The sequence below is a fragment of the Bos indicus x Bos taurus genome, chromosome 25 (assembly GCF_003369695.1).
Source record: "Bos indicus x Bos taurus breed Angus x Brahman F1 hybrid chromosome 25, Bos_hybrid_MaternalHap_v2.0, whole genome shotgun sequence".
Lineage (NCBI taxonomy): Eukaryota > Metazoa > Chordata > Mammalia > Artiodactyla > Bovidae > Bos > Bos indicus x Bos taurus.
Genome location: NC_040100.1, coordinates 38,784,465 through 38,797,515, shown reverse-complemented (window position 1 = coordinate 38,797,515; position 13,051 = coordinate 38,784,465). Strand labels below are relative to the sequence as shown.

The 13,051-nt window shown below is 57.5% G+C and overlaps 1 protein-coding gene across 6 annotated transcripts in view; it reads left to right on the top strand.

Moving 5' to 3' along the window:
- The window catches only part of C25H16orf96 (chromosome 25 C16orf96 homolog), a 59,339-nt gene extending 48,459 nt beyond the window's left edge, over window positions 1–10,880 (top strand). For 5 of the 6 annotated variants that reach the window (XM_027528117.1, XM_027528116.1, XM_027528114.1 and 2 more), the window contains 8 exons: window positions 571–689; window positions 1,401–1,463; window positions 2,800–2,892; window positions 3,906–4,086; window positions 4,190–4,292; window positions 8,024–8,104; window positions 8,938–9,163; window positions 10,724–10,880. In XM_027528117.1, the coding sequence (XP_027383918.1) occupies window positions 571–689; window positions 1,401–1,463; window positions 2,800–2,892; window positions 3,906–4,086; window positions 4,190–4,292; window positions 8,024–8,104; window positions 8,938–9,163; window positions 10,724–10,739 (882 nt within the window). In that variant the 3' untranslated portion in view covers window positions 10,740–10,880. Of the gene's footprint in view, window positions 1–570; window positions 690–1,400; window positions 1,464–2,799; window positions 2,893–3,905; window positions 4,087–4,189; window positions 4,293–8,023; window positions 8,105–8,937; window positions 9,168–10,723 lie in introns of those variants that run through there. The other variant, XM_027528113.1, reaches the window with a different exon arrangement.
- Window positions 10,881–13,051: the final 2,171 nt, after the last annotated feature.

The following is a 13,051-nucleotide window of genomic DNA, read 5'->3' as shown; positions in this document are numbered from 1 at the left end:
CATTGTGAAATGTTAAGAATTGGTGAATTTAAGTGGATATAGGAGTGTTCTTTGGACTACTCTTGCAACTTGTGTATAGTTTTGGTCTGTGTGTGTGTGTGTAGTTTTAAAAGACTGTAGTTGGTCTTGGTTGCAGCACTCAGGATTTTCATCGCATCATATGAGATCTTTCATTGCGGTGCACAGATCTCTAGGTGTGGCTTGCAGGCTTAGTTGCTTAGCTGCGCCGTGGCATGGGGGATCTTAGTTCCCTGACCAGGGATCGAACCTGCATCCCCTGCATTGCAAGGCAGATTCTTAACCACTGGACCACTAGGGAAGTCCACAACCACCTCACTTTTCTTGGTCAATCTTGCTTATTGTTGTTTAGTTGCTAAGTCGTGTCCAACTCTTTTGGGACCCCGTGGACTGTAGCCCTCCAGGTTCCTCTGTCCATGGGATTTCCCAGGCAAGACTACTGGAGTGGGTTGCCGTCAATCTTGTTACTCTCTCTATAACTTTGCAGGTTGCTGGAGGGAGGCGGAGTGTTTACTTAATTGACTAAACACTCTTCCCTTTGGCTTTTGGCAGCTGGTTCCCAGCGATTTGGATGATCTGAAGAAAGACATGGACGAGGTCTGGAAAGTTGTCAGGAAGCTGCTGATTGAAGGCTTCCATTTTGACCCCGACAATGCTGCTGGCTTTAGGAGGTGAGTTCCTCCAGGGGCGGGGTCCCCTGCAGCCCTTGCAGCTCCCAGAGGCTGCACAGCCCTCCCTCCAGAGAGGAAATGAGAGAGGTTTCCCGGCAGATTCTGGACTCTGGGAGGAAGGACTCAGACCTGTAAACCCGGGGAGGGGGGATGTGGGGTTTCCCAGTGGAGGGAGAGATGAGGCAGAGAGCACCAGAGCTCGGAGATGGGCCTCCCTGGCCTGGGCTCCACGTTCTTTCATGAGGAAACAGAGGGTCAGAGAGGGAGGGGGCCCCTGCGAGGCCACTCAGGGAGCTTGGGCAGACCTGGAACTAGAGCCAGGCCCCCACCCCATCCAGACAGAGCCCCCGGCAGAGGGACCCGATCTTCCTGGGGGGCTCCTGTCCTCAGGTCACCCCTCATGCCCTCCAGTGTCCCACCGTGAAGGGTCGCTCTCCCCGGTTGAGAAGGCCTCCACTGTGTTTGGGGCGAGGAGAGAAACTACAACCACTTTTATCCCCCACTGAGACCCCAAGTGGCCCCACGTGACGGTCAGCTGGGGCCAGTGGAGCTGAGCTGAGCCAGGCCAGGCCAGAAGGAGTGGGATCTGGGGGGAAGCCCTGGCCCTGAGGCACGGACGGACCTGCAGCCTCCCCCAAGCACTGCCCAGGGCAGGGGTGGCCTCATGGGACCCAGCCAGGGCGGCGGCTGACGGAGCAGGGTGTCTTCCAGGAAACTGTTTGAGCGGGTGAAATGCATCTCCTGCAACCGGCCCGTGGAGATGATGACCAGCCCGTGAGTACTGCGGGGGTGGTCGGGGACGGGAACATCCATGCACACCGTTCTGTGCACACGATCCCATTAGCTCCCTGGGCAGTACTGTGCCCCTCCCTTCCCCAGTCCCGTCTGCTGCCCGCTGTGTCCAGGAACAGGGTGGACTCCAGAGGAAAAGGGTAAGAGGAAGCTCGGGGAAAGCTGAACCCTGTAGGACTTCCCTGCACATGTTTTTATAGTCTAATACTTTATGTATTGAGGTGAAATTCACATACAAAATCAGCCATTTTAAAGTGGAAAACTCAGTGGGATTTAGTGCACGTGTGTGCATGCTAAGTGGCTTCAGTCATGTCCGCTTCTTTGCGACCCTATGGACTGTAACCTGCCAAGGTCTTCTGTCCATGGGATTTTCTAGGCAAGAATACTGGAGTGGGTTACCATTCTCTCCTCCAGAGGGTCTTCCCAACCCAGGGATCTAACCCTGGTCTCTTATGTCTCCTGCATTGGTAGGTGGGTTCTTTACCACTAGCGCCACCTGGGAAACCCCAAATGAAAGTGTAAGTCTCTCGGTCGTGTCTGACTGTGACCACATGGACTGTAGCCCGCCAGGCTCCTCTGTCCATCGAATTCTACAGGCAAGAATACTGGAGTGGGTAGCCATTCCCTTCTCCAGGGAATCTTCCTGACCCAGGGATCAACTGGGGCCTCCTGCATTGCAGGAGGATTCTTTACCATCTGAGGGAAGCCCATTCACCTCAAATTCCAAAATATTTTCATCTCCCCACCACTCAGATCAAGATGTAGAACAGTTCCAGCTCCTCAGAAGGCTGATGCTTTAATTTTTTGTGATGAGGTCAAATACACATAATATAAATTAACCGTTTTAAAGTGAACAGTTCAGGGACTTCCCTGGCTATCCTGTGGTTAAGATTCCTTGCTTCCATTACAGGGAAGGGTTACAAATTTGATCCCAGGTCGAGGAATTAAGATCCCACGTGCTGGGTGTTGTGGCCTAAGAAAAAAAAAGAAAGTGAACAGTTCAGGGACATTTAGTACATTGACAATATGGCCCAACCCCAAAAGGAAACCCCGTGCCCATCCGCAGTCACTTTACATTCTCCTCCGCTGAACCCATGGCACCCTCCAACCCACGTCCCATTTCTAGGACTCACCCATTCTGAGTTTTCCTTTTATCATCAGAACAGTTGTTCTCAATGACCTACGAAGAGGATGGTGGCCCCACGCTGTGGATCTTTCTGGAGGAAAGGCCACGTTTGAGGGTGGGCTTCCAGGAGGAGGTGGGAGCCGGGCCCTCTGCTGGCCACGTGCACCCCCCCTTTGCTCTTGTCCTCCACAGGCAACTCATCACCATTCGCAACACCCACCTGCTGCCATGGCTGCGGCCGGCCAGCGCCAACAGCTACGAGTACCTGCAGCGCCAACAGATGAGGTGAGCAGGTAGGGGTCCGGGCGCAAACTGCAGTCCCAAGACGCAAAGACTGTCCAGGGCACCGCAGCCATCTGTGAGGGACACTGTCCCGGGTGGTGGGGCTGCAGACGGGTGCGTGAGATACTCACGGGGAGAAGAACGAACAGGTTCTCAGGCGTCTGTTGTGGACCAAGAACTGTTAGGTGAGGGAGGGTCTCAAACCTCACACGCCCCTGTGAGTGAGGTTGACAGACTGGCTTCCTGCTGGAAGAAGTGAGTCATGACCCCTCGGGGTCCTCGGGGGGCTTCCCGTGATTGGGCAGGCTCTGTGCCAAGTGCTCTGATAGTTCGGACCTCATTGAAACCTTACACTTTCCCTTTGAGGTCATTCTGCTATCGTCCTATTTCACAGTTGAAGAAACTGAGGCTCAGAGAGTTTCAGCCACCGGCCTGAGGTCACAGCTAGCGTATGGCAGGCCTGGCACCTCAACCTTCATGTTTCTCTGCCCCCCGGCCGGCCCCCTAGCCCCAGCCCCGCTCCTCAGCCCCTGACACCCCATGGCTTCATGAGTGCTTCCGACACCTAGGCCCCTAGGCTCGAGGGTGGGGAGTGATAGCTGGACAGCAGCCACGGCCACGTGAAGGTGAGGGGCCTGGGGGCCTGTGCCTGATGCCCCTTTCCCTCGCCTGACTCTTGAGATGAGAGGTTAAGAGGGACGGGTGGTCCAGTGATTAAGACTTAGCCCTTCCAATGCCGGGGGCTTGGGTTTGATCCCTGGTCTGGGAACTAAGATCCCACCTGCCCCACAGTGTGATCAAAAAAAAAAAAAAAGAGGTTAAGAGCCTGTTCTTGGCAGGCCAGACCAGGGCCCCAGGTCTCGGGGAACACAGCTCTCAATTTCTGCTCTCTGCCCCAATGGTGTCTGTCTGTCCAGAGTTCCCCAGCTATTGGCCAGGCCCTGGGACCCAACCTGAGGCTCCTCTGGGGCGGAGGTGCCTCCAGGTAGCTGCTGACCCCCCTGTCCTGCCCCCAGGGAACAACAGCAGCTGCAGAAACTGCAGAACCTCGGAGTCCCTGAGAGGAGCCTAGACTCACTGGGCCCCCCGCAGGACTGGGGTGATGGGCCCAGAAACGACACCAACCTCGAGTTCAAGCCATACGGCTTGTCGACAGTCTACCCCTATGGGGACCCTGAGTTGTTGGACTATGACTCTGTGAGTCAGGCCACAGCCCCTGGAGGTGGGTGACCCCCAGGGAGGCGGGCCCTGCTGCCTCTGTGGACACTCCCTGACCTGGGGCCTGGGCTGCCTTAACCAGGCCGAGGTGGACCTCCTGGGAGTGGACGGGATCCTGTACAAGGGCCGAATGACCAGCAAGGACAAGATGCGGCCGCTGACCAGTGCGGAGAAGGAGCTGGCAGGTGAGGAGTGTCAGCCTGCCTGGGCACCCCTGCCTGGGGTCTGCCTTTGCTGGGCAGCGTGAGGCCCCGTGTGAGACAGGTGGGACCCAGAGCTGGCAACACCTGTGACGGGGGCTCTTCACATAGCCGCTGGCAAACGTGGCTCTGTGTGCCAGGCGTAGTACTGGGGAATGGCTGGGGAAGGGCACCAGAGGGCCTCCCTGGAGTGCTGGGTACGATGGGAGAGTCGTGACAGGGACACTGGTCCAAGGGAGAGGTCCCAGGCTGTTGTCCCGAGGCCTCAGAAAAGGGAAGAGAGCTTCGCTGGATGAAGGAATCAGCTGGGACGAGAGTGCTCTGGGGAGGGGGTACGGGCAATAGCAGCCGCAAAGGAGCTGTGCTGGGTGCGAGGCAGGCCCGGCTGGGGACTCAGGAAGGTGACTCTACCTGGGCCGGGGTCGGGCGTGATGAGGAGAAGACAAGGACAGGCCGGGAGGCCTGTGTCCGGACTGTCACAGGTCAGGGAGGGCTGGGCCCGAGGGAGACGGGGAATGAGTCACTCCGGTTGCTGCACCATTGTGGCTCTGGCTCCAGCTGGCTCTGGCTGGGGACCTGGGGACTCAGCTCCAGCACTGGGCCAGAAGCACCCAAAGGGGCACCTTCTCTGTGCCTTTGAGGTTCCCCTGTCTGGGAAGAGGGGCTCCACACACTGCCCTAGTGGGGTTCGTCCAGGAGCCACAGAGTCCCGGCTGTGGTGTCCCCCATCACCCCATTTGCCTCCACTGACTTGAGAACAAGCATGAGACACCTAAGCCCTGGTGTGCGGGAGAAGACTGCGGCCTGCTTTAGTGCCCTGGGGCCGCAACAGACGTCCACAGGCTGGGCGCCTGGAGAGGACAGCAGTGAGCTCTCTCAGTTAGGAGGCCAGACATCCCAAATCAAGGTGTGGGCAGGGCCGTGCGCCCTCCTAAGGCCCCAGTGGAAGATCCCTCCTGCCTCTTCCAGCTTCTGGGGGCCCCAGGCATTCCTGGGCTTGTGGCTGCATCACTCCCATCTCTGCCTCTGTCTTTGAGTGGCTTCTCCCCGTGTCTCTTCCTCTTCTGTCTCTTAACTCAGATGGCCTCACCTCAAGAAGTGTGTGTGCTCAGTTGCTCAGTCACGTCCGTCCGACTCTTTGCAACCCTCTCCAGGCTCCTCTGTCCATGGGATTTTCCAGGCAAGAATACTGGAGTGGGTTGCCATTTCCTCCTCCCATCTCAAGATCCTTCACTTATTTACATCTGCAGGCACCTTTTCTTCAAACAAGGTCACATTCACAGGTTCCGGGGGCCATGTCTTTTGGGGGGCTGCCATTCAACCCACCACAGGCCCCTGCCCTGATCCAGTGGGGCAGGACACATCTCGAGCCCTTTATTTCCCCAGACCATGCATGTCACCCTTGCAGTGTTAACAGCTCCATGTGGACAAGGTTTGGCTGCTCCAGGCCCCGGGAGAGGGAAAGAGACTATCAGAAAGAGACTCAGGCCAGGCCTCTAGGACCACCAGGCAGGATGACAGCAACGGTGGCGAACACTGAATGGGCTCAACTTCTTTCTTTTTAAAAATATTTTTATTTATTCTGTTTGGTCACGCCACATGGCATGCGGGATCTTAGTTCCCTGACCATGGATCAAACCCGCGCCTCCTGCAGTGGAAGCGCAGAGTCTTAACCATTGAACTGTCAGGGAAGTCTCTAATGAATCCAACTCCTTGCCACGCCCTGCACTGCCTCCTTTCACTCTGCAAGAGCCAGGGAGGCATTGCACAAATGAGCAGGTGAGGGCTGCTTGCCTGGAGTGCACCTTTGGTGGAGGGGCCAGAGTGACATACAGACCCCACCCTCGTCCCCCATCATCGGTCAGACGGTGACCCCCTCCACCCAGCTGCCCCAGACTGTCACCCGGAGCAAGGGGCTTTTCTCCCCTCCAGTTCCACGCAACAAAGCAGGACTGAACCAGGACGCCTCATTGCTTTATCTTGCTTGGGGGCCACAAAGTCTAACTGGCAATTGGGATCACTTTAAAACCTGCCTGTGGCTGGATTTTTTTGACCAGGTTGTGTTATTGCTCGTTTGTTACTCGAAAGAATATTTGGGCATGCTAAGTCGCTTCAGTCTTGTCTAACTGTGCGACCCTATGGACTGTAGCCCACCAGGGTCCTCTCCATGGGACTCCACAGCCAGGAATACTGGAGTGGGTTGCCATTTCCTCCTCCAGGGGATCTTCCCGACCCAGGATCAAATCCGTGTCTCTTACATCTCCTGCATTAGCAGGCAGGTTCTTTACCACTAGCGCCACCTGGGAAGCCCAATCCAAGACACACCCAGAACCTAAACCTAAACTAGCTGACGCGAACCCTGCCCAGGGCCAGCCTGGTCTCATGCGTCCATCTGTCCTTTGCCCGCAGGGCCACTGAGGGCCGTCCCGCCAGCCTGTGCCCTCCCCTCCGATGCCCACACTGTGGCCAGGATCTCAGACGGGCCAGAGGAACCCCTGGTGCCTAGTGAACAGTGCCCCCAACAGGAGGCTGGACTTCCAGAGAAGTCTCAGTGCAGGGAGGGCTGAGAATAGGCAGGGCTGAGGTAGGCAGAGGTGGCTGGGTCACAGATGGAGGCGGAGGCGCCTCACCAGTCTGGCTGCCGTCCTCACCAGCCCTGGGTGGATGGCCGTCGTTGACCCCTCCTCACCCCCTCATCCTTCCAGCACCTTCACTCTCACGGCCTCTTCCCTGCACGTTCCCACCTCATGCACTGGCCTCTGGTCTGGGAGGCCGGCCATGGAGATTCTTGGCTGGACCCCCGTCCAGAAAGGGTGAAGGATGGAGCCAGACCCCAAAGGCCGTGTATTGTGCGACGCCCTCCTATGAAGTGTCCAGAACAGGCAGGTCTCGAGACGGAAAGCAGGTTCGTGGTCGCCAGAGCTCAAGGGAGGGGAGAACGGGGGTGACTCACTCATGGGTACCAACCTCTTTTAAGGGTGATGAGATGTTCGGGAACTGGATGGGTATGGCGGCCACACAGCCTTGTGAATGAACTTGATGCTACCGAAGTGTTCGCTTTGAATAATTAATTTTATGTGAATTTTACCTCAAAAAAGGGTTTCCCAGGTAGCACTAGTGGTAAAGAATCCACCTGCAATGCAGGAGACCTAAGAGACGTGGGTTTGATCCCTGGGTCTGAAAGATGTCCTGGAGGAGGAAACGGCAACCCACTCCAGTATTCTTGCCTGGAGAATCCAATGGCCAGAGGCGCCTGGCAGGCTATTTCCATGAGGTTGCAAAGAGTTGGACACGGCTAAAGTGACTCAGCACATACATACCTTTAAAAAAAAGTGCTCACAGAGAAGATGAAGGACAGGGAGGTGGAGCGGGGCACTGCGGTGGCCGGCCCTGGTGGGAGTCGCTGAGAACTGGCAGCCTCCATCTGTCTACGCTAGAATAAGGGCTCTCTCCTCCCTGGCCTTGAGTTACTTTCAGAAAGGGTTTTCCTAACACCTCTGCCTTGAGAAGGGGAGGCGGGGAGGGAAGAAGAGGCTTCCCTGCACAAGTAGGTGGGGGTTGGGTGTGTGAAGAGGCGGGATGGGGCAGCAGGGCAGGTCCCATTGGAGTGAAGGGCCTTTGTGGGCACCAGAGGACGGGATGTGGGCCTCCAGGTGGGCAGAGCCCTGGGGGCGCCCCCACCCACGCTTGTCTCTTCCCCTTTCTTCTCCGCTAAGCTGTGAAGGTCCCACATCCCCCGGCCCGAAGCCCGCATGAGGGTGCCCGCCTGAGCACCCTATTTGGTGCCATCTCCTCCGGTGAGTAGCTGCCCCCCAGCTCCCTGGCCCAGCTGGGATTCCAGTAGCGTGTCTGGGCCCCCATTCCCAGCCTCAGGCTTTCCAGCCCCACCTCACCCATCTCTCCCCTGCCCAGACCCAGAAGGCCAGAGAAGGTCCCTTCAGCAACCTCCTCCTGGCACCCAGTGCCCTGAGCAGGGGCTCCCAGCCATCCAGGGCTCCAGCTTCACCCTCCAGCCAGGCCTCCTGGTCCAGGTGCCATCCCTGGGGCCCAGGGCTGGAGTCTGTATTCCCGGAGTCGAGCTGGCTGCAGGGCTGGGATAAGGGTGCCCATTCATTCCTTCGGGCCTCTCCACTGGGGGACCGAGAGCCGAGTCAGGGGGGTGGGGTGGGGGGGCAGCTGAGGTCACGACTCCTCGAGTCTCATCACCAACCTGAGCGCGTTTTACAGCACACAGAGTACTTCCTCCACTCTCACCTCACCCCGTCCTCATCTCATCTACTGTCCCGGCTGGGGAGGCCGCTACAGCAGGGGAGCTGAGGCACAGCGACCTCAAACTGGGGAATCCCGGCCTCCAAGCCTCGTTTTCTCTAGGCTGCCCTGCTCCATGTCCTCGTCCACCTCTGGTTTCATCTATCTTGGATGGATAGATGAAACTACCCATCCCCCAGGATGGATACTCCTACCCCAACCCAGGAAGTGTCAGATGCCCTGGCTGGGTCATCAGAGGTGAACACTCCCAGTCTTAGGGCTTCTCTTTTCCTTAGAGGGGATGGCCCCGTCGGGCCAGCCTCTCTCCAGAATGTTCTTGGGACACCTCGTGGGTCTCTCCTGCCCCTCCCGCCCACTGCAGCCCTGCCCCCCCGCGTCAGCATGGGCTCAGCCGCCTCGGGCCCTCTGCCGACGATGCCCGCTCGGCCTCCGTCTCTCCCGCCCGTGCTGCTGCTGCCACCACTGACGCCATCTCTGCAGGACCCCAAGCTGGGCCCCCAGCCGGCCCCAGGGGCTGCCAGGCACCCACGGTCCCTGCGCCTCGAGTCCCGAGCCAGCCTGCAGTCCGCCAAGGAGCCCAGCAACCCGTGAGCCCTGCGCCCGCCCCCTCCCCACCGGCATCTCCACCCTCCCCCGCAAGGCAGAGACACTGCCCTGGGCAAGGTGCGGGGGTCCTGGGCTTAAGGGAGGGGTCTCCACAAGGGACTCATTTTGACCCAGTAGCTGCTTTTAACTTGGTATGGATACACACGACACAATCCATCTCATGTTACATTTCATGGAGAACGCAGCTTTCTTGCTAGACTGAATTTTCCACTAAACCAATTGAATTCCTTGACCCATTTTCAATACAGCACAGTTACAGTGGTTTTAAAAAACAATCACTTTCCTTTTTATTTTGCTGAAATGATTTCATCAGGATGCGTTCCAATCACAGCCGATACCGCTGTCCATTTTCTTTAGCGAGCGTTATTTCTCCCAGGACCGGTTTTCTCATGGGAACCGGGTTTTACTGCATGCATGCTTTTTTACTGTCTGTTGATTCTTTCCACCAGTAATCACTGTTATGAGTTGGGTGTTTAAAGAATCTGATTGTTTGTATTTACTTCTGGCTAATCCACGAGACACTTGGAGCAAAAGCCCTGGAATCCTCCAGGACCGCTCCATCCTGTTTGGCATCTTGCTGGTTCTTTGGGTCATGTGCTCACTGTTCGTGTGCTTGGTGGACTGACCACCAAAGCATGCTCATCTGGGGTTCCGTGACTGGCCCTGGGGCAAAGAGCAGCGCGCTCATACCTGCCTGATGGGTCCCTCAGGCCGTGTGGTTTCTGTCCCTGGGATGGTTTTGTGAGTGTGTGAACGCACCACAGGGCTTGGGAAATCTTAGTTACCCGACCAGGGATCGAACCCCTGCCCCCTGCATCGGAAGTGCAGAGTCTTAATCACTGGACCACCAGGGAAGTCCCTGGGTGGTTTATCAGTCCCCCTTCTCTCTCTTGGGCTTCCCTGGTGGTTCAGCAGTAAAGATTCCACCTGAAAAAAAAAAAAAAAAAAGATTCCACCTGCAAGGCAGGGGATGTACGAGACACAAGTTCGATGCCTGGGTTGGGAAGATCCCCCTGCAGGAGGGCATGGCAACCCAGTCTAGTATTCTTGCCTGGAGAGTCCCATGGACAGAGGAGCCTGGCTGGCTATAGTCCAGAGGGTTGCACAGAGTCGGATGCGACTGAAGCGACTGAGCACGCACGCTTCTTCCTCTCAGTTTGGCTGTTTCTCCCTTTCCACCCCTAGGTTGTCCAGTTGCACCCTCCACCCTTTGTATGCTTCCTGACACTTCTGTCACATTCCACAAAGACTAAAAAAAAGCTTCCTTCTGCCTGGTTTTGGGGCACACCTCCCCCTAGCATCCACCAGAGGCCCCTGGGGTGGTGGAGCGAGTCAGGGAGTTGGGTGGGGGGCGGCGAGCTGCCCTGGGGATCCCCCCTGGGAGCATCAGGGCGCTGGCATGGCAGAGGATCCTCTGGACCAGTGGCCAAAGGCGTCCTGGGTGCTGAGTGCCTACCCCCCCGACCCCCAATGATCCCCCAGCCCTGCCTCCCCTCCCACGCACCCCCTCCTGGACCTGACTTCTCTTTTCTTTCTCCAAGGACTGCGTCCAAATGAAGCCGAGCGCTTCCTGAGCCCCGTGACCTACGCCTCCTTGGGGGACATCAGCCAGTGCAGCCCTGGCCCCACCCCCGTAGCAGAGATGAGTATTTTTATCAACTTTTCCCCAGAATAAAACCTTTTACTTTTCTGACTGTGGATGAGGGTGACTGGCCCCATACCCTCTGCAGTGGCTGGCCTTGCCCGTCCCACATGGGTGGGTGGGCCTGTCAGCCCCGCGCCAGCCACCACCCCACCGGGGCTGAATCTCCACAATCATGACAACCCTCCCCTGCCCCATCACACACGCCCCCACGGCACAGTGCCCTGTGCAGCCCTGGCCCTGAGTGGTGGGCCTTACCCAGGCTCACACGGTAAGGTGTGGCTTACCCAGGAGGCTGTGGTGTGACTTACCCAGGCTCACACGGTAAGGCCTCAGCTCTCCAGCCACCTGCCCAGGAGGCCGTGCTTCCTGGGTGCTGGACACTGGTGTAAGGAGTCCAACTTCCAACACCTCTCCCGTGTGGCCTGGGCTTGGGCCAGAGGAGAGGTGGGGGCCCCAGGGAAGCGCCTGAGCCAGGCGCGGTCAGGCTTGTGTTCTGCTGCCTCGACATGTGGGGACTCACAGCAGCCAAGCCCTGCTCTCTCAGCCCCTGGTAGCTGCCTTCCACCCCATTTTTTCAATTTACAGATGGAGTCAGTGCTTGAGTGGGCTCCTGAAGCCCGGGGATGGAGGGGTGAGCCAGGTAGGGCCCTGGGTAACTGTTTGCCCAGGGACGGGTCTCCTGGGTGCTTGGGAAGGAGGGGGGCGGTGAGCCCACCTGCAGCCAGCCAGGAGCAGTCTTGAAGATGACAGTTCTGTCCCCCATGGGGGCTGGTGGGGAAGCCAGCTTTTGGCCTGATTGCAGGCGGGAGCTGGAGGCAGAATCCTTGCCAAGGAGAAGGGCAGAAACCCCCCTGCCCTGTTCCGGACCCCGGGGGCAGGGGACCTGCTGGCCTTGGCAGCTGGGAGGGCGGTGCTGCACCTCCTCCTGTCGGGCTGAGGGGGTTGGGGCGGGGGCCGATGCTCAGCAGGGTGCCCACCCCCCAGCAGGGGAAGGTGCTTCAGGAGTGGGTGAAACCGGGGGTGGGGTCAGTAGAGGGGGCACTTTTGAAGGCCCTGGGTCCCACCTCCTGCTCTGCTGGGGGACCACAGTTCCTGGCTGGGCCAGGCTGGACAAGGAGTAGCGTGACCAACTGTCCTGGTCTGCCTTCGAGTGAAGAGGGATCCCTGGAACTTTCTGTTTTAAGGCTCAGATGAGGGGATTCCCTGGTGGGCCAGTGGTTAGGACTCCAGGCTTTCACTGCCAAAGGTTCCAGGTTCAATCCCTGGTTGGGGAACTAAGATCCCACAAGCCGTGTGGTGCAGCCCAAAAAAAAAAAAAATTCTTTATAAAAACATTTGCTAGGTTTCAATATTGCAGGAATGCAAATTCCCCATAATGGCTATTTTGATGGTGTTGTTGCTGTGAAAAAAGCACATTAAAACTTGCCTCCGTGGAGGTCCAGTGGTTAGGACTCCAGGCTTTCACTGCCAAAGGTTCCAGGTTCAATCCCTGGTCGGGGAACTAAGATCCCCAAAGCCTTGAGGTGCAGCCAAAAGAAAAAAGACTGAGATGAATCAGCCCTGTGGAGAGGGAGGTACACAGGCTGGCCTGGCACAGATGAGATGGCTCTGGCCAAGCAGAGGATCCTACCTCGGTGTGTTGCATGGTGACTGCTCTGCACCCCAAACCCAGCTCCACAACCCACCAATGCAAATGAAAGGGTCACTGAAGGTTCTCTTCCTTTCAAAGACCACAGACTCATTAACCCTAAGGTATGCACCACTGACGACAGCATGTGTCCCAGACCAGATGGTGTGCCTTGGAGAAGGCACCACAGGACCCCGCCTTGTGGCTCGCCTGCAGCGTGGGAGACCTGGGTTTGATTCCTGGGTTGGGAAGATCCCCTGGAGAAGGGAACGGCTACCCACTCCAGTGTTCTGGCCTGGAGAATTCCATGGACTGTATAGTCCGTGGGGTCGCAGAGTCAGACATGGCTGAGGGATTTTCACTTTCAGGACCCCAAAGCAGGCCGCCAGGGGGCACCGGAGGAAAGGCCTTCTGGGCAGGGACGTCTTAGGGGCACATGGGTCTCCCTGGCACCACTCCCTTGGCTGACTTGAGCCCTGACTTTCCATGGATTCGAGAGCTCTAAGCAGAGACCCTCCAAATACACACAACCTCCAGAGAAGGGCTTCTCTTCTCTCTCCCCTTCCTCTTGCTCTCAACTTTTCCTAGATCCATAGA